This window comes from Cetorhinus maximus, chromosome 17 (assembly GCF_964194155.1).
Source record: "Cetorhinus maximus chromosome 17, sCetMax3.hap1.1, whole genome shotgun sequence".
Classification (NCBI taxonomy): domain Eukaryota; kingdom Metazoa; phylum Chordata; class Chondrichthyes; order Lamniformes; family Cetorhinidae; genus Cetorhinus; species Cetorhinus maximus.
Genome location: NC_135895.1, coordinates 70,615,852 through 70,635,409, shown reverse-complemented (window position 1 = coordinate 70,635,409; position 19,558 = coordinate 70,615,852). Strand labels below are relative to the sequence as shown.

The 19,558-nt window shown below is 41.3% G+C and overlaps 1 protein-coding gene and 1 long non-coding RNA gene across 3 annotated transcripts in view; one reads left to right on the top strand and one right to left on the bottom strand.

Annotated features, from left to right (window-relative positions):
* The window catches only part of LOC144692502 (sterol O-acyltransferase 1-like), a 69,186-nt gene extending 51,864 nt beyond the window's left edge, over positions 1-17,322 (bottom strand). Inside the window, exons 1-2 of one of the 2 annotated variants that reach the window (XM_078561455.1) lie at positions 17,175-17,322; positions 16,255-16,382 (exon numbers count right to left, since the gene is read on the bottom strand). In XM_078561455.1, coding sequence (XP_078417581.1) covers positions 16,255-16,382; positions 17,175-17,209 — 163 coding nt within the window. In that variant the 5' untranslated portion in view covers positions 17,210-17,322. Of the gene's footprint in view, positions 1-16,254; positions 16,383-17,174 lie in introns of those variants that run through there. The other variant, XM_078561456.1, reaches the window with a different exon arrangement.
* On the top strand, positions 16,379-19,446 carry LOC144692503 (uncharacterized). Its single transcript, XR_013579331.1, has 2 exons — positions 16,379-16,960; positions 18,515-19,446. It is a non-coding gene; the product is annotated as an uncharacterized LOC144692503 (long non-coding RNA).
* The last annotated feature ends 112 nt before the right edge of the window (positions 19,447-19,558 follow it).

Below are 19,558 nucleotides of genomic sequence, written 5' to 3'. Positions count from 1 at the left end.
CAATCACAATCGTCAGAATGGCAGCTAGCCTGTGTTCTTTAAATCTAAGGCCAAGAAAGCAGTACACAATGCATTTTAATGCCCAATCTACAATATAAAAACTCAAAAACTACTGGGAAAAAAATTAAGACCACATCATGTTAAAAATTCAAAATGCATTGCTTACAGGGGGAGAGGGTGGAGGGAAAGGTCAAGGGGTTAAGTTTTTATGTACTGCATTTCATTTGTGCCAAAGTTATTTTACCCAATACATTAGCCACTAGTTACATGTGACTGAATAGGAATCCAGATGTGGCTAATTGCATTTTAGTAATAATTAAAAAATGAGAAATATACAGTCACCAGGCATTTCAATATTCACATGATGTTTATATGTGTGTGTTTAACCTTTTGTCCTGTCCTTGGTTAACTTTTTAAGATAAAAGCAGAATGTGCTTTTTTTTAAAAAAATCATTGCATGCACTTTATGACCCTGGTTATCTGCTAAAATTCTGTGCACCATGGAGAAAAATGCCAGTTTTAGCACCATAGAAACATCAGCAAATAAGTGAAGATGAAAGTTAGTGTGGTCAAGTCGACCAATTAGACCAACTGCTCCATGCCAGAAAAAAAATCTCAGCAGCTCCAGCTGTTATGGCAAATGGCAAGCAGCACGCAACGGTGTACTGGAAAGAGACTGGACAGATCTGATATGTCTTGTGCAATTGAACATTCTCAGCAATCACTGTGATAAGGTCTGCACAAACTGTAGGACGAAATCTTAGAAGCTGCATGAAGGCACACTGTGTCTCATGAATTCATGGCACAATTTTAAACTTTGGTGCAAGAGGAAAGTTTGCAAAGTTTTGCACAGATGCTAGTAATGTTAATATACACATGAACTTCATTTAGCTGCACTGCGCGTTAAGTCCTTTTCGACTAATACCACAGCATGCAGCTAAAATAGTTTCACCATAGTCACTCCTATGGCTGCTTAGCAATTTCTATTCAACAACACCGTACTATGGAGGTGATGTTTCTCTGTTTCCACAGTGAGAAAATCTATTTTCCAATGGAGGTGGATTTACAGCAGTCAATCACACCAAAAATATCTAAAAACAGTGACCAAATCTTAGAAGTCACTCACCAGCTCAAGTGCTTTGTGGACACAAAAAGCACAATATGAATTTCTTTCTAACAATTTAGGTCTCAACAGTATCAAGGAGACATCATGGTCTCCCAGAGAACAATATTGTGGATGCTGAAAATATGAAATAAAAATCACAAAACACTGCCAGAACTGCTGGGCTTTCCAGCATTTGGCTTTCATTTCAGACATCATTGTCTATTGGTTTTCCAAACACCAGCAAACATCAAATCAAACTGATAGAATGCAGGTAATTGTTCAGAGAATGGATTTTTCTTCTGCGACCATACTGCCTTCAGGACAAGTTTCTCAGCAATGCAAAACAAATCAACAGTTGGAACCATTTGCCTCAAAGAGGGGCTGATCCCAAGTCACAGGACCATTGAGAAACTGCTGGCTGCTGCAATGCAAAGATGGTAGTGCTGTTATTCTGAAAAATCAAGATTAAATAGGCTAAAGAGCCCTCTTGATCTGTACCTATCTTATGAAGTTAAGTAAATGGTAATCCTTTTCCTCTAACCAGTCTTCAGGAACAAGCTTAACCAGTAGTATTTCTATAACCCACAGTCTTCCAGTTGTCACACTGTCAACAACATTTCTGAAGATTTTGACATGAGCATCACTGCCTAACTGGGTGAATACCAACAAGGGAAACCCAGAGAATAAAACCACACCTTAAATTGTAACTTTGCATACAATAGCACCAACATTAAAATCAATCGGTACAAAATGCCTCCTCTACAGTAAAAGAAATAGCATTTTTCAGGTAGGTTAACATACCATGATCTCACTTGCATTTAAACATGGAAGGATAGAAAATCTCTCAGGATACTGCCTTCCAACCCTTTTACTTGAATTATCTATTCTAATCTCATATTTCCTTTTCAAATATTTATTCTTTTTAAAATCATGTTCTAGTTCCTACCTCAATAGTCTGTAACAAAGATTTAATTTTAAAAAAACTAATTTCTCCCTTCATTCTCAATTTCAGCAAGTGAAAACAATTTACCCTCTCAAAACTTAAATCTCGAAATTTTCTACATTACCCCAATTAACGTCACTGTTGCAATGAAAATAGTTGTAACTTGTGCCATTTATCATTCCCACTATTATTCTAATAGGTCTACTATATTATTTCCTAATATGGAGCACTTAGAACTGCTTGGCATTTTGTTTCCTCCAAAATCCTTGTCAACATTTACCAACAGTCTATCTTGCAAAGCAACTAGCTATTTTGAAAGGGAATTTGACACCAAGTTCACAAAGAAAATCGTTATCTTCATATCATGTGACTTTAATTGCACAAAGAACATGGTCCAAATTGCAACATAAAATTAAGCATTTTTAAACCATTTACCTTTTTGTACTTTTATCTACAACAAACAAAAAAAAAGTTTGTTTGTAACCCAATACAAGGTTGTAAAACAGATGAATTCTGACTTTGCTTTCAGGGCATAAGGGCAAAGCTCAAGTAGCAACATGATACTAAACTAATGCTAAAGCTCATTAATCAAAGACACTGTACAACAGGAACTTAGTACATCAAATCCCATGTAATTTTTTCTAAATAACTGCCAAGTTTTCACATTACCCAGCAGTGAAATCTTATAGCAGCAGTGAGAGAACAAACACCAGTGACTGGGGAACAGTTTTGTTGGCGAGACACTGGAGGGAGGAAAGCATTCCATACTTAAGTTACTTCTGGAACTATAATCCATCCAGATAAGCATGTATTTGACTTCTATGTAATATTCCAAAAGACCAAAAAATTTCCAATCACATCCATTCATGGAATTCCTAAGCTAAGCACAAAGTTTTGATTACAGAAAATGTATTATTGCACAACTACTAGTGCTTGAACTGGCTCTGTAGGTGCTGAAGCTTTGAAACTGATCCCACAAAATTTCAGAGTGCTGATTCCAAATGTAATGGTCTGACTATAGGCTTTCCTAGTTTTTAAACTGATTGTTGGGATATGGAAATAACTGGCAAGATCAGCATTTATAGTCTATCCCTCATTCTCCATGAGGTGGTGGTGCTGTGGGCCTTCCATCTTAACTACTGCAGACCTTGTGATTAACATACTCAAGCAATACTGTTTGGCAAGGAATTCCAGGATTTTGACAGGGCAAAGAAACGTCAACTTATGCCCAAGTTCAAGGGGGGGGGGGGGCACTTGAAGATGGTGGTGTTCCCATGTATCTGCTAAACTTACCCTTCTAGGTGATGGAGATCACAGTTTGAAGGTGCTGCCTAGGAAACCTTGGCGACTTCTTGCAGTGCACCCTGTAGATGGTACACACTGTGGTCAACGTTTGTCAGTGATGGGGAAAATTCATGTTTAAGATGGGGAGTGGGGTGCCAATCAAGCAGGTTGTTTTTTTCCTGGATCATTCTGAGTTTGGGGTTGCAGCTGCTCTCTTCGAGGCAAGCAGGATATTCTATCTTCCTTCTGGTTTGTGCCTTGTAGGTGGTGAAAAGAATTTGGGGAGTGAGGAGATGAACCACTCAGAACAGAATACCCAGCCTGCAACCTGCACTAGCAGCCAAGGCATTTATGAGGCTGGCCCAGTTGAGTTTCTGCAGCTCTGGAGAGACGAGAAATGACAAAATTGCACTGTTATCTTCAAAGGCCCACGACAAGAAATAATACCGCTTGCAGTTTGATCAAACTGGATCTTGTCATGGGCATCCCTGAAGTATGAGTAACTGTTCATCTACACAAAGCTGCAATACAAAATGGAAAACAGGCATGCCTGCCACCAGTACCTGATTTCTTGAGTGCTTTTATCGAAATAATACTGACATCATCAGGGAACTAGCGCATTGGAATTACATAGGAACGCAGGAACAGGAGAAGGCCATTCAGACCGTTGAGCCTACTCCGCCGTTCAATACGGTTGTGGCTGATCGAACACTTCAATACCTTTTACCCATACTATCCCCAGAACCCTTTATGTTATTGTTAATCAGAAATCTATCAATCTCTAACTTAACCATACTCCATGACTGAGCTTCCACGGCCCTCTGGGGTAGAGAATTCCAAAGATTCACAATCCTCTGAGTAAAGAAATTTCTCCTCACCTCAATTCTAAGTGGCTTCCCCCTTATTTTGAAATCGTGTCCCCTGGTTCTGGACTCCCCAACCAAGGGAAACTTCTTACCTGCATCTACCGTGCCTATTCTTTTTAAGTATTTTGTAGGTTTCAATGAGATCACCTTTCATTCTTCAAAACTCTATAAAGAATACAGGCCCGGTTTCCCCAATCTCTCTTCATAGGACAGTCCCACCACCCCTGGAATAAGTTTGGTGAACCTTGTTGCAGTCCCTCTATAGCAATAATATCCTTTGAGGTAAGGGGACAAAACTGCGCACAGTACTCCACGTGCAGTCTAACCAAGCTTCTATACAATTGAAGCAAGACTTCACTACTCCTGTACTCAAATCCTCTGGCGATAAAGGCGAACATTCCACTAGCCTTCCTAGTTGCCTGCTGCACCTGCAGGTTAGCTTTCAGTGACTTATGTACAAGGACACCCAAGTTCCTTTGTACATCTACACTTTCTAATCGATTACCATTTAGGAAATATTCTGCATATCTGTCCCTTCTACCAAAGTGGATAACCTCAAATTTTTCCACATTACATTCCATCTGTTATGTTCTTGCCCACTCACTGTGTCTGTCCAAATCTTCCTGTAGCCGCTTTACATCTTCCTCAACACACATGCCCACCTAGCTTTGTATCATCCGCGAACTTGGAAATATTACACTTGGTCCCCACATCCAAATCATCGATACATAATGTGAACAGCTGGGGCCCCAAGTACTGATTCTTTTGGTACACCATTAATCACGGCCTGTCAAAACAAGAATGACCTGTTAATTCCTACTCTGTTTTCTGCCTGTTCGCCAATCCTTAACCCATGCCAGTATGTTGCCTCCTATCCCATGTGATTTTATTTAGCTAATCAACCTCCTGTGGGGGACTTTATCAAAAGCCTTCTGAAAATCCAAGTTTACTACGTTCATCAACTCTCCTTTATCAATTTTGTTAGTAACATCCTCAAAAAAACTCCGAGTTTGTGAAACATGATTTCCCATTGAGCATTGCATGGATTTGCCAATTAGATCATGATTATCCAGGTATCCATTTATATTCTTTATAATAGATTCTAGCATTTTCCCTAGTACTGGTGTGAGGCTAGCAAGTCTGTAGTTCCTTGTTCTCTCTCTCCCTCCCTTCTCAAATAGTGAGGTGACATTTGCTACCTTCCAATCTCTAGGAACCATTCCAGAATCTATAGAATTTTGGAAAATGACCACCAACCCATCCACTATCTCTAAAGCAACCTCCTTCAACACTCTGGGATGCAGAATGTCGGGTCCCAGGGACTTAACTTTCAGTCCCATTAATTTCTCCAAAACAACCTTCTTACTTTTACTCATTTCCTTCAACTCCATTCTCCCTAGTCCCTTATATCTCCAAATCTGGGCGATTTCCTGTATCTTCCTCAGTGAAAACAGACACAAAGTAATCATTTAGCTTCTCTGCCATTTTTCTATTCCCCATTATGAATTCTCCTAACTCTGCCTGTAATGGACCCACATTTGTCTTAGCCAACGCTTCCTTTTTACATACCTATATAAGCTTTTATAGTCCATTTTTATGTTTTTTGCTAGATTGCATTCATATTCTACACTCTCTGTAGATACTGAACCAACGTGCAACTGCAATCAGGTCATTTCAACTGTGTTTATTTCTCCTCAGTCAGGCTCAAACACTCTTTTCATCCAATTCCAATGAGGTCATAACTCATAAGCGCTAACCAGATAAATAAGCATATTCTAAAAAAAACATTGCTAAAATAAGCAGAAAAAACTCTGGGATTCATTAATTTTCCTCAGTTTCCCAGTCTGGCACTCAAGATTTCCAAAGCTTGCTGTGTGTGGATTCCACTGCCAATCTCTGCCACTAACTTCACCAGGCCAAATTCTCAAATTTGGGCTTTTCATCCTGAGCATGCCCCCCCCCCACCCCCACTCGCAACTCCTGCTTAGTGACTCTAGATCAGGAACACTCTTGGTTCCTAATGGCCTCTGCGCTCCTTGTTCTGATTGCCAGCAGATACAGCATGACCCTCTCAATGTCTTCCAAGTTGACTGTTGTTTCTCTGAGAAAACCACACAGATAAACCCAAAAGACTGCCTCCCTACAAACTATCCCCACAGAAATGTGGCACACCTAGGATGTGCCTGAAAGAGATTTCAACGGAGTAACTCAAATGCCCAAACTTGTCCTTTCATCTGAGAAGTATATGGATTTTTCAAGCTCTGCCCTGCTTTTTACCCTTAAACCCCCTTTTTGAAGGCAAATGTGAACATTTTCTCTACAAGACTCGAAGGGCCATCTATTGTTTACAGTTTTCACACCTCCAACTCTAGTCACATCACAGAATTGTTACAGTGAAGGAGGCAGCCATTCAACCAATCATGTCCACACTGGTTCTCCAAATCAACAAGAATCCCTTTAACTAAATATGGACCACACTTTGATTTGCAATTACTCTTGGGTTTGTTTACCGATTTTTCAAATTCAGTTTATTTCCACTTAACCTGACATTTAAAATTAAATTCCAAAAACTAAAAGTTATATTGCTATGACATACGAATCATGAAATTACATATTCATAACACTATTCTCATATATCTCACCCATGTGACCAATGCTCAATTGTGGTCCAAGGCAGTTGGTGCTACCAAGATATTTAACAAATTAGGGTATCACAACCAAGTCTGATTTAGTTCCCATCTAATATTGATACATATGCATTTTTCAAATGCTTCACTGGATACTGATTAGGAACATATTGCTCCTCCAACAGAACTCAGAAATAACAGAACTTATTCTAGGAAAACAACTGTTTTTAGGCAGAAGTCATGTAACTTTTTTTATAATTTGTTTACAAGTTGCGGGCGTCGCTGGCTAAGCCAGCTTTTATAGCCTATCCTAAATTGCCCTTGAGGTGGCGGTGGTGAGCCGTCCTCTTGAACTACTACATTCAATGTGGTGTAGGTATACCCACAATGCTGTTAGGAAGGGAGTTCCACGATTTTGATCCAGCGACAGGGAAGGAACAGTGAAATAGTTCCCTCAGGATGGTGTGTGACTGGGCAGGGAATTTGCAGGTGGTGATGTTCCCATGCACCTGCTGCCCTTGTCTTTCCAGGTGGTAGAAGTTGCAGGTATGGAAGGTGCTGTCGATGGAGCCTTACTGAGTTTCTGCAGTCCATCTTGTAGATGGTACATGCTGTTGCCACTGTACGTTGGTGGTGGAGAGAGTGAAATTTTAAAGTGGTGCATGGGGTGCCAGTCAAGCAGGCTACTTTGCCTTGTGTGGAGTCGAGCTTGAATGTTGTTGGAGCTGCATTCATCCAAGCAAGTAGAGAGTATTCCATCACACTCCTCATTTGTGCCTTGTAGATGATAGACAGCCTTTGTGGGGTCAGAAGGTGAGTTATTCGCTGCAGAAATCCCTGCCTTTGACCTGCTCTTGTAGCCACAGTAACAAGATGTTGAGCCTGGGAGATTCCAATTTTGATGGTTTAATATTGCAAGGGATGTGCGCCTTTATTCAATAGGTTAACAAAGTTGCTGGACTTGCTCTTCCAAAAAAAATTCTGATTGATGTGTACAATTTTGCCTTTGCCTAACTGGAGGCTTTTTCTTCGCCGCTCCACTCTTCCCCACATGCTATTCAAACTGCCTTATTTATTATTACTTCTATCCTCATCAAAAGCACAAAGATTTAAATCTCTGGGAATCATGGAGTCATGCCATTTTTTGGCATACTTTCTCTGCCCCATTGCATTTTAATTATCAGCATACTAAAGAGCTGCAAATCCCAGCTTCTTCTGAAAATCACCTGATTCCCAACAGGCATTTGAATGTAGAATATTTTTTTCCCTGTTAATTGCTGAATAGGCATTACATGAGAATGTTTACAAAGCTTTACAAGTTTGTTACTTTTACCTCAAATTCCTTGAATCTTAGATTCAAGAATAAAACTTCATGGCAAATCATAATTGATTTACAAGAATGTTAATAAAATACACAATGACAAACATGCAATACAATGAACAGAATAAAGCTTGTTTTTTTAAAAATAATGATATAATGTTACTAAACTGCAAACTTCTTTTGGGCAAAATGTAACAACAGTTCAATGCTAAGAAAATGCTTTTTCCCTCACCTTCCAATGAATAGCTCAGTTGATAAATGCACTACCTCTTAAGTTACCATCAGACAGACCAGAAACATTTGGTCAAGATCTCCAATACGGGTTCAATTAACTAATGTCAGCTTGGGTGGCACTAGGTCCAATAATCAGGCTCTTCATCAAGGACAAGGATTTAACATCAGCCTGACTTCATGCTCCTGGCTACTATCCAAGTGGATTCCATTTTGGGCGCACTTTTTCGTTGTGTCCAAAGCTATACAGTTGAAGTTTCTGCTGAAATTAATTTACATAAATGCAAAATGTACTCCTCCACTGTTACAGAGTTAATCTTCAGACAACTTTTGAGTGGAAATATTTAATTTTATTTATAAGACAGTAGCAGCAACTACATGTGTGCATTAAACTCCATAAGAACTCCCTTGTAGAGGCTCCCCGCACAGTTAACACATCGGTTTACACAGATCATGTGATCTTACAACACATGACTCTTTTTAAAGCTACAGTCCTCCATTTCCCAAAACTATAATTACTACATTCACCTATCAATAACCCAATTTAAAACCACTAAATGACTCAAAAAATTAAACAAAGTCATTTAATAGTTTCATTGATGTACAACCCATGAGCTTTGTAGCAAGTTAAATGCTTTGATACAAGAAAACTTTCAAAACATGCCTTGCGCCTGCATGCCGAAAATAATACAAAAGGCCTTCCCAAACTAATCTTGCACCTTGTACGAGGGTGTAGCCATTTTGTGGGCATGACCTAAACGGGTTTATGTGTTTACGGAAACCACAAATGTCTCTACGTGACTTTGGGTGCAACTCACTAACGTTCAAAATTACAGAATATTTTGCACTCATTTGGTCAATTCTGCATAGGTTACACTGACATCACTAAATTCTAACCCACAGTGACTGCTGCTATAAAGTGCATGGAACGACATCAAGATGGGACAGCAACGGGCTCAGCTGTAATAATCCCAAGACTTGCTTCAGGTCATACATGAAGAATAGCTACATTGGCAGGGTACCAAAGAAGCCAGCACAAGGTCTCCTGGTTTGGGGTGGGGAAGTCATAATCTGGAAAATTAAAACCAATTAGGCCCTCAGTTTAACAGAACAAGTTTGTATTAAAGCACACAAACCTAAGGGCAAAGTTCACCACATCCAATAACAAAAGTAACCAAAAGATAAAAAGAGAACGCAGCATATCAACTTGGGAGAAAAATACAAAAGAAATACAAACATAATGTTTACAGATATGCTGAGTTCAAAAAATGCTTGTTTCAAAAGAAGCCACTGCACAAGGAAACACCTTTTTTAGTGGTAAATGTCTATATTATTTTAAAAGTCTCTGAATAGATTCATTAAAAAAAAATGCAGATTTTTAAACTGAAAGAAACAAGTCCCCCACCCAAAGTACATTCTGCACCCTTCAGTACTTTCTCCAAATGGTGTTCAACATGGAGGAGAACTGATTCATCAGCTGAGGGCGTTGGGTAGGTCATAACCAGCAGGAGGTTTCCTTGCCCATGATTGACCTGACACTATGAGATTTCATGGGATCCACAGTCGATGTTGAGGACTCCCAGGGCAACTCCCTCTTGACTATATACCACTCTGCCACCACTTCTGGTGGTTCTGTCCAATTGGTGGGACAGGATATACCCAGGGACGGTGATGGTGGTGTCTGGGTCTTTGTTAGATATGATTCCATGAGTATGATTTTGTCAGGCTGTTGCTTGACTAGTTTGTGGGACAGCTCTCCCAATTTTGGCACAAGCCCCCGTATGTTCAGAAGGAGGACTTTGCATGGTCGACAGGGTTGGGTGTGCCGTTGTAGTTTCCGGTGCCTAGGTCGATACCAGGTGGTCCAACCGATTTCATTCCTTTTAGATCTCCTCAACGTTTGATAGGCCACTTCAAAGGGCATTTCAGAGTCAACCACTGCTGTGGGCCTTGAGTCACATGCAGGCCAGACCAGGTAAGGATGGCAAATTTCCTTCCCTAAAGGACATTAGTGAAACAGGTGGGTTTTTTTTAAAAAGCAATAACCGACAACGGTTAGACCAGCTTTTTAATTTGAGATTTGTTAATTGAATTTAAATTCCATTAGCTGCCATGGTGTGATTTGAACCCGTGTCCCCAGAGCATTAGCTTGGGCCTCTGGGTTTCTAGCCCAGTGATATTATCACTGCACTAACATCCCCCCATAGATGGCTGATTATCTAATGGCAATGTTGTTAAAGTTAACAATTAAAATGAAGAATTTAAATATCAACTTTGCTCTGTTTGACTAGATCAGAAGAGTGCTGGTATAAGAATAGGTCAGATGCTCTGCTACTGCAAAATCTGATGTCTGCCATTAGACAGACTTGTCCTGCACCATTCAGATCAAAACAAATTTACCCAAAACATGGCTGAAACTGTGAGCTGATAATGGCATAATGAGTGGAAAAAATACACTGAGACATGAGCGAACAGGACAACCATCAAGTTATCTCCCTAACCATGAGGTTTAACAATTGGGAAATGAACAGGAAAGCCTGAGAAATAATAGTTTCATGTGTTTTTATAAAACTTGTTTTTAATTCTATACACTAGGCAAATACCCATAAAATGATTTGCCAAATCAGCCCATGTAACACAGTATTGCTCAATGTGGCTCTAAATAGAATTGCAATGCCAGGAGTATTGTTGTGCTGAGCGCTTGACAAACATTGGAGCATAATTGTTTGATCTCTCTGTGGAGGTGTATCCGATGTAAAAATATGTTTCACCTGCAAAAATTGGAATCACATTGGGATATATGAACACTAATTTCTGTTTAAAAAGGTGACATGTTAAAGCATTAAATGATACCTTTTCAGCTTTAAAGCCACAAACTGTCTCTTCAAATGTCAATCCTACTTTTGCATCACCCCTTTTACTTCTCATATTAACGTTGAATGTTGAGATGTTCGGTTCAACTGATTTGGTGTTTCACCAAGTTTTCAAATGCAAGCAGCAGAATCCCAATTTATCATTGAGACTATTGCAAAGCATGGGATTTTAATATTTACCTAACTGGAGAAAAAAATTCAGTCGTTTGGTAGTTAGGCCATTTTTAAAGGTGCAGATTACTCATGCACAGAAATGTCAGGATTATCTTAACACAGGTGCAGTTAAGTTTATAAGGACAAATCAATTTATTAATTAATTGCTTGCCTGCTATATTTCCAGTAAATAAGCACAACCATTAAGAGTGCTGCCAAGTATCCTAACAAAACCTTTATTTCAGATTTGCAAGTAAAACTTGGGAATTTTAGGAATCTGAAACCATGGAGCTGATAAATATGGCAAAATTACTGTGCAACAGATGAAATACTCTTCTCCAATGTTTACATCCTGACCCCAACATGCCAGGATTTATCAAGCCTTTGCAGAAATTAGGTATTATCTGCAAATAAATTTTAAAAATAATTAGTTGTTAAGATCTAATGTTGCCAGAGATTTGTGCCTTGTGTGAGGAAAGTTCCAGAATGATCGATAAATAATGTCAATGCTCTGGATCACATTTCTACTTGGAGATATATGGTGGCCTCGGTGGGATTTCTATAAATTTGTACCAAAAATCATACTTCTGCTCTTTAGAAGTGAATTTATGAAGTTACATGAAGAATCGAGGGAGTCTTTCTTCCAGGGGAACTTTTTAAAAGGAAAATACCATTTTGTATTCAAATTGTTTGAAATGTGACCCATCACTTTTGTCCAATGAGCGTAGGAAGTCAATCGGGCCATCACATCTGGGCCAGCTTTTTGTTCAATTGAAAATTTTTTATGCAGAAAAAATTTGCTGGGAAGATAGCATAATGGTTATGTTACTAAATGAACAATTCAGAGGCCTGGACTAATGATCCTGAAACATGAGGTACAAATCCCTTCACAGAAGCTAGAAAATTTGAATGCAGTTAAATAAATCTGGAATAAAAAGTTACATCAGTAATGGTGAACAAGGAACTACTGAAATGTCGTAAAGTCCCATTTGATTTACTAACACCGTCTAAGGAAGGAAATCTGCCAACCTTACCTAGTCTGGTCCATATGTCACTCCAGACCAAGAACAGCGGTTGACTCTTAACTGTCCCCTGAAATGGCCGAGCAAGCCTCTTAATTCTAACAAACCACAATAGAAAAGTCTGCTAATAAAACAGGACAAACCACCTGGCAAACACGCACAAAAGCAATCCCGGTCAGTCAACCCTGCAAAGCCCCCTTCACTAACAATTGGGAGATTAGTAAAACAACAACACAACACTCATACTTAAAATCATTTGAATCTTTCAGCCAACATCCAAGACTGCTCCATCATCATCATCCCTGGTTACGTCCTGTCATACTGACAGGACAGACCCATCAAAAGTGGCAGCACAATAGCATACAGTCAGGAGGGAATTGCCCTCGGAAGCCTCAACTTTGACTGCGGCCCCATGTCAACTCATGGCATCAGCTGTCATGGGAAAGGAAACGTCCTGTTCATTACCACCTGGTGCCCTCACTTAACTGATGAATCAGTACTCCATATTGAATACAATTTTTTTTTTATTATTCGTTCATGGGACGTGGGCATCGCTGCCTCGGCCAGCATTTATCACCCACCCCTAATTTCCATTTGCCAGAGGGTATTTAAGTGTCAACCACATTGCTGTGGGTCTGGAGTCACATGTAGGCCAGGCCAGGTAAGGGTGGTAGATTTCCTTCCCTAAAGGACCTGAGTGAACCAGACAGGGTTTTACGACAATCAGCAATGATTTCGTGGTCACCATTAGACTTTTAATTCCAGATTTTTACTGAATTCAAATTTCACAATCTGCCATGGTGTGATTTGGACCCTGGTCCCCAGAGCATTACCCTGGGTCACTGGAATACTAGTCCAGTGACAATACCACGATGCCACCACCTCCCCTTATTTGCATGAGATACTGAAAGTAGCTAGGGAACAGAAAATACTCTTGGTGGGGTCTCCAATGTCCATGACCAAAAATGGTTTGCTGATCAAGCTGGCCGAATCATGAAGGACATAGCTACCAGACAGGGTCTGTGGCAGATGGTGAGAGAACCTACTTAAGGGAAAACCTACTTGACCTCATCCTCGCCGATCGAACTGTCACAGATGCCTCTGGCCTTGAGAGAATTGATAGCAGTGACCATCACAAATTCCTTGTGAAGACAAAGTCCCACCTTCACAGAGGACCCCATCCACCTTGTTGTCTTGCACTACCACGCTAAATGGGATAGATTCAGACGAGATCTAGCAACTCGAACACTGGGCATCCGCAAGGCACCGAGGGCCACAGCAACAGTATTGGATATCACCAGAATCTAACTTCATAGCCGAGCATATCCCTCACTTTCCCATTGCTATCGAGCCAGGAAAACTTCCTGGTTCAACGGGGGATGCATGGGATGAGATATTAATCTGGTGAAGCTACAATACAGAGTCACATGATAGCTAAACAGTGGAAGCAACATGCTATAGACATAGCTAAGCGATCCCAAGACTAATATATCAGGTCAAAGACAGCAAAGGCTCTGGGCTCCTTTAATATCTCAGCTGTACTGCTGGAGACGCATGCTCCAGAACTAGTTGCACCTCTGTCAGGTTGGTGGCAGCTTGACTAAAGTGGAAAATTGCCAAGGTACGTCCGGCTCACAAAAAGCAGGGCAAAACCAATCCATCAGTCTAATCTCAATCAACAGAAGGGATAAAAACATCGCCAACAATGCTACCAAGCAACACTTACTCACCAACAACCTGCTCACCGATGCTCAGTTTGGGTTCCATCAGGATCACTCAGCTCCTGAACTCATTACACGTATTACACCCTCAGTCCAAACATGAACAAAATAGCTGAATTTCAGAGGTGAGGGTGACAAGGCAGCATTTGATGGAGTGTGGCAACAAGGCGACCCAGTAAAATTGAAGTCAATGGGAATCAGGGAAAAACTCTTCACTGGCTGGGCAGTCACCTCAGAGGCAGGATACTAGTGCTAGAGTTCCTCCAGGCAGTGTTCACAAACTCAGCCATATTCAGCTGCTTCAAACAACTACCTCGCCTCCAGTCAAGGCCAGAAGCGAAGGATGTTCACTGGTGATTGCAGTGTTCTGTTCCAATCACCTCTCAGATACTGAAAAGCCTGTGTTTGCATGCAGCAAGACTTAGACAACATTCAAGCTTGGTCTAAGCAGCAAGTAATATATGTGCCACACAAATGCAAGACAATGACCATCTCCAACAAGAGAAATTGTCCAGCCAAATCCCTTTGACATTCAACGACATTACCATTGCTGACTCCCTCACCATCAACTTTCCAGGGTTACCATTGGCCAGAAGCTTAATGAGACCAGCCAAATAAATACTGTGGCCAAGAGCAGGCCAGAGGCTGGAAATACTGCAGCAAGAAACTCACCTCCTGACTCCCCAAAGCATGTCCACAAGGCACAAGTCAGGAGTGTGATGGAATACTCCCCACCTGCCTGCACAAGTGCAGCTCCAACAACATTCAAAAAGCTCAACACCATCCAGGACAAAGCAGCCCGTTTGATTAACACCCCATCCGCCATCTTAAATATTCACTCCCTCTACCACTGATGCACAGTGGCTGCAGTATGCACCATCTACAATATGTGCTATGGAAACTCCCTAATGTTTCAACAGCATCATAAACCCATGACCTCTGCCACTGATAAGAGCAGCAGGCATATAGGAACACCACCACCTGCAAGCTCCCCTCCAAGTCACACACCATCCTGACTTGGAATTATAATTGCCGCCATTCCTTCATCACCACTGGGTCAAAATCCTGAAACTTCTTACCGAAATGCACTGAAAGTGAACCTACACCATACAGACTGCAGCAGTTCAAGAAGGCAGCTCACCACCACCTTCAAGGGCAATGAAAGCTGGCCTTGCCACAAACCATGAACAAGTATTTTTTAAAAGCTTGTGTTTCAGTGGTCCATGGGATTTTTATAACACGGGAGGCGGGATTAAAAAGCAAAAAGGTTCAGAAGTTCTGCCATAAGCCACACCAATACCCAAGTTTATAAATAAGATAGCATATTCTGGAATGTGTGAAAACAAAAACTATTGAGTGTGGACAAAAAACCCCTTTCCACCAGTATGAAACAGTGGTGAAGAACTTAAGTATAAACTCAAGCCTGGACCCTAGTATCACTAAAATTTGTATTTAAAACTAACTCTACTTCATGTACAAAGAGCAGTGTTATCCAATATATTAGTCACTGTAGCTAACTGGCAATTCAGATATGGTTACTTGCATTTCTGATTTAGTAAAAAAATGACTACCATACATAGTTGTTGGGCATGTGATCTCAAAAGTCACATTGGCATGATATTATGCATGTACACTTTAACCATTTTGTGCAATGTTAAGATCTTAAGTCATAAACTGTTTTCTCATAACTTGAATGTTTTACTTTCTTGGTTAATGAATTAAATATACACATTAAGTACATTTAACTGTATTTTGCGTATGCATACAATGAATTTTCTATTAAGGTTAGTAAAGGGCTAAAACGTTGCTGCCTCAGCAATTCCTATTGAACATTGCTTACGAACCAGGTGGCTTGTACAATTCCATTGATGTTCACTCCCCACAAGTCCTGTGAAATATTTCGATGGATGGCCATCAACTGCACCAGAATCTGATGTACACCCCACCTCCCAAATCCTGCGAAACAAACAAAACCATCTTTCCCTTTTTTATCACTTCGCATTCTTCTGTAAGAATAGATGTGATGACGATGATGGATTTAAAGCTAAACCCCTCCATTATGTAAGAGCCAGAGCCAGAGACGAGGAAGGAAAAGGCTTTAAACTCACCATTGCTCGCTGATCGGATGTATCCATCACCGGGCCCCTCAGAGCTTCTCGTACTGTCTTCATCCACGGATTTCGCGGAAACACGCCGGTCCCTGAGCGTCGTTCCTGGCCCACTCGCCATTAGCTTCCTGCCGGGTGTAGAAGAACCCCAGAGAAATCACCGAGCAAAGAATCAGGCAATGGAGCTTAAAACCTCAACCGAACTAACAGTCCGCACTTGGCTGTTAAAAATACAAGACTCACATTCGACTGGATATAGAAAATAATTACGTGTGGTTTATCAGAGCGTTATATTTAAACTGAAATCGCAAAGTTCAGACAAGTGACGAGAAGCAAGGAGCCGTGAAAGCACGTTTTTAAAAAAATCAAATGTTTATATATGACGCTGAAAGGGAAGTTAGTGGAGAATTTCTACTGCCTAGCAGCTGAGCAAGAGGAGAAGCTGCTCGGCCAAGCGGAAGCTCTCTGTCGCTGGATATGTGGAGTCAGCAGAGAGGGACAGGGCGGAGGGGAAGGTGCCCACGTCCGGCTGAGTAAGAGCCGGCACACGGCAGCGGGAGAGAGAGGGGGAGGTGAACAAGTCCGGCCAGAGTTATAAGCAGTCCGACTCCCCGCTGTATCCACTACAATGTCGCGACCGTACTGTTGCGGCAGCGCTAGAGCGCACTCCCCACCCCCACAAATGAAAGGTGGTGTGAGAGAGTAGGTAAGTCTTAGAGCGCCTTCCCTGCCTCTCTTCACCTGCTTCCCCACGCTCGATACAAATGTTCCTGCAACTCTCAGCGTTCGAAAAGAGAACGTGACCGGCAGCGCATGCCTGCTCACGCGGGGGCGGGGTCAATGCGTGTGCTTCCGCCTAGCGCTCAGCCCCGGAGCCCAGCTACGCGTCCGTAACAACAGGCAGGTATATATACACACACACACAAGGAAGGCCGCCAAGAGATTTCAGCACCATTGCTTCATTCACTGGGCCGAGCTGAATCAGAGGGGAAGGAGAAAGAGGGAAAACAGCAAAAAAAAAGAGGGAAATAACATGAGCTGGCTGTTTATCCGTTGTCTGCAGCGGTTTCCTTGCATGAATGAATATTGTCTTTTGGGCGATAAAACTTTCGTTGCATGATTCGCACTTCATTCAATCTCCCAAATTGTACATTAGGTACTCAAAGTTGTAGTTGCGTTCCTGAAAATCGCGACTTTAAGTGAAACAACTGTAAGCGAATCGCCGTTCCCATAAGAATCAATGTTAAAACTGGAGTTAGGTTCCCTCGAACGTTTCTCGCCCACAAAAGCCAATATACAAGTTGAAATACTATATTGTAAATGTGCAGTACCATACATTTCCAGTTAAAATAACTTGCAAAATAAATCACTAAATATCAAAGAAATACTGTGTAAATTCAAATTAAATAACAGTCATGAGTCTCTCTTAGGCATTCCCTCCAGTTCAGGGATGATTTGCTTCCACTCCTGTTCAATGGTTTCTGAGATGGCTGTTAAGTCCATTGCGGATCTGCAGACTGTGCCACATGTGGAGCAGATGTTGCTTGGAGGGTCAGTTAGATGGGTTGTTTGTTTAAGTTTTTGCACTCTGTCATCTTGACTTTGCCTCCGCATGTTCCCGACAAAGTCTCTCTGCATTCGGTGCCTTCCTAAATGAACCTTACCCCATTTTGGTCAGTCACCATGAGTCGCTGGAGATGTTTGATCTCTTCAGGGATCCCTTGAGGACCTCCCTAAAGCACTTCAGTGAAAGTGGTTTTGAGTGATTAGCACCTCAATGCTGGCCTCTCTCACTGGCTTTAAAATGACCTCTCTGCCTCACCTGCAGGTTGAACAAGGGCCAGATTTGGGGCTCCAAAATTAATCAGAAAATTGCAGAGTCAGTCTCCTAGAGGATAAGTACTGCACTCTATATATTTTTCACCCAAACAAGCCCTGAGACAAGGAAAGTAATTTTACCTCTGTACAATACATTATCAAATGCTTTGCCTCTCAATGTCTTTAAAATGCCTCTCTAGCTCACCCGATGTAAAGTTCCTCAGCAGGCACACCTGGGACTTCAAAATTAAAATGAGCTCACAGAGTCAAGAAATTGACCCTTTTTCTCGCAGAAATGAGTAGCCCAAGTTTCAATTTCTTTCTTGCAAAAAAATTCTGTTTGTTTGGATATTCTTCTTGGAAAAGTTTGTTTCGGAGTTTTTGGGGGAAAAAAGTGAATCTTTTGAGTGTAATCAAATGCCTCTCCTCTCATTTGATTCAGAATGGTGCTGATTGGGTTATGGAACCCAATGTCAAACCAACACGAAATGGCGACGAGAAATCGGAACAGCAGGTGTAAATTGGGAATTTCAGCCCTAAAAATTGCACAACTTTAAAACGATATAACTTAAAGTTGGGACTTATTGTGCTGTGATATTTTTCCCTCAACGTAAATGATAATCAAACAGTACTAGGTCAGACATCAAGCTCTACAATCTATCAATGCTAAAAACGAAGACAAAAACACAGTGGGCCATAACTTCCGAGCTCCAAGGCACCCCAAGAATATGGTGGGGAACCACCCCCCCCCCCACCAGAAGTTCCCAGATAAGGATTGCACGGCAATTGCCTGGGAAGTGCAAAAATTGTGATTTAAATCACAAACTTCAGGTGGTTCCAACTATGTTATGTTAGAAAAAGTTAGCTTCTGGGTAACTATTGTACAGAACCACATCAACCCCCCCCACAGGACTTCCCCAGAAACCCAGAACCCAAAGGGGACACCCCCTACCCCGCAACTACTGCCCCCTCCACAGGACTCCCCCGCCTCAACCCACCCCATGAGACTGTCCCCAAATCCTGACTGCCCAAACACCCACCCTGCTGACTGCACGATTCCCCCCTCCCCAAATGGCTGACCTCTCCGCCCCTGAATTGCCATTCTGTTCTCATCTTGGTTACAACGGCAAATTTCAGGAACACGTGAATGCGTGTTAAACTTAAATACCGGTTAAAATATCATTGCATTTCAGTAATTTAATTTCAATCACTAACACTCCTCTCTGTAGGGGTTAAAGCACATGCAGCTGTGTTAATACTGGAAGACAATGCAATGGAGATGGCTTCTCGATGTATTTTTATTGACTTTAACAATCCGCCGGCACTTAAACCCACATGCTTCTCAATGTTAAAATTAAAATTGCTTGAAAAGAGCAGGAGGTTGACTGATGGTTCTGTGAATAAGGAAACTCTATTCTCTTGTACTAAGGCAAACATAACAGAAGGTCACAGACTCAGTGCTGAAAGGGTTGATCTTTTTCAGAAA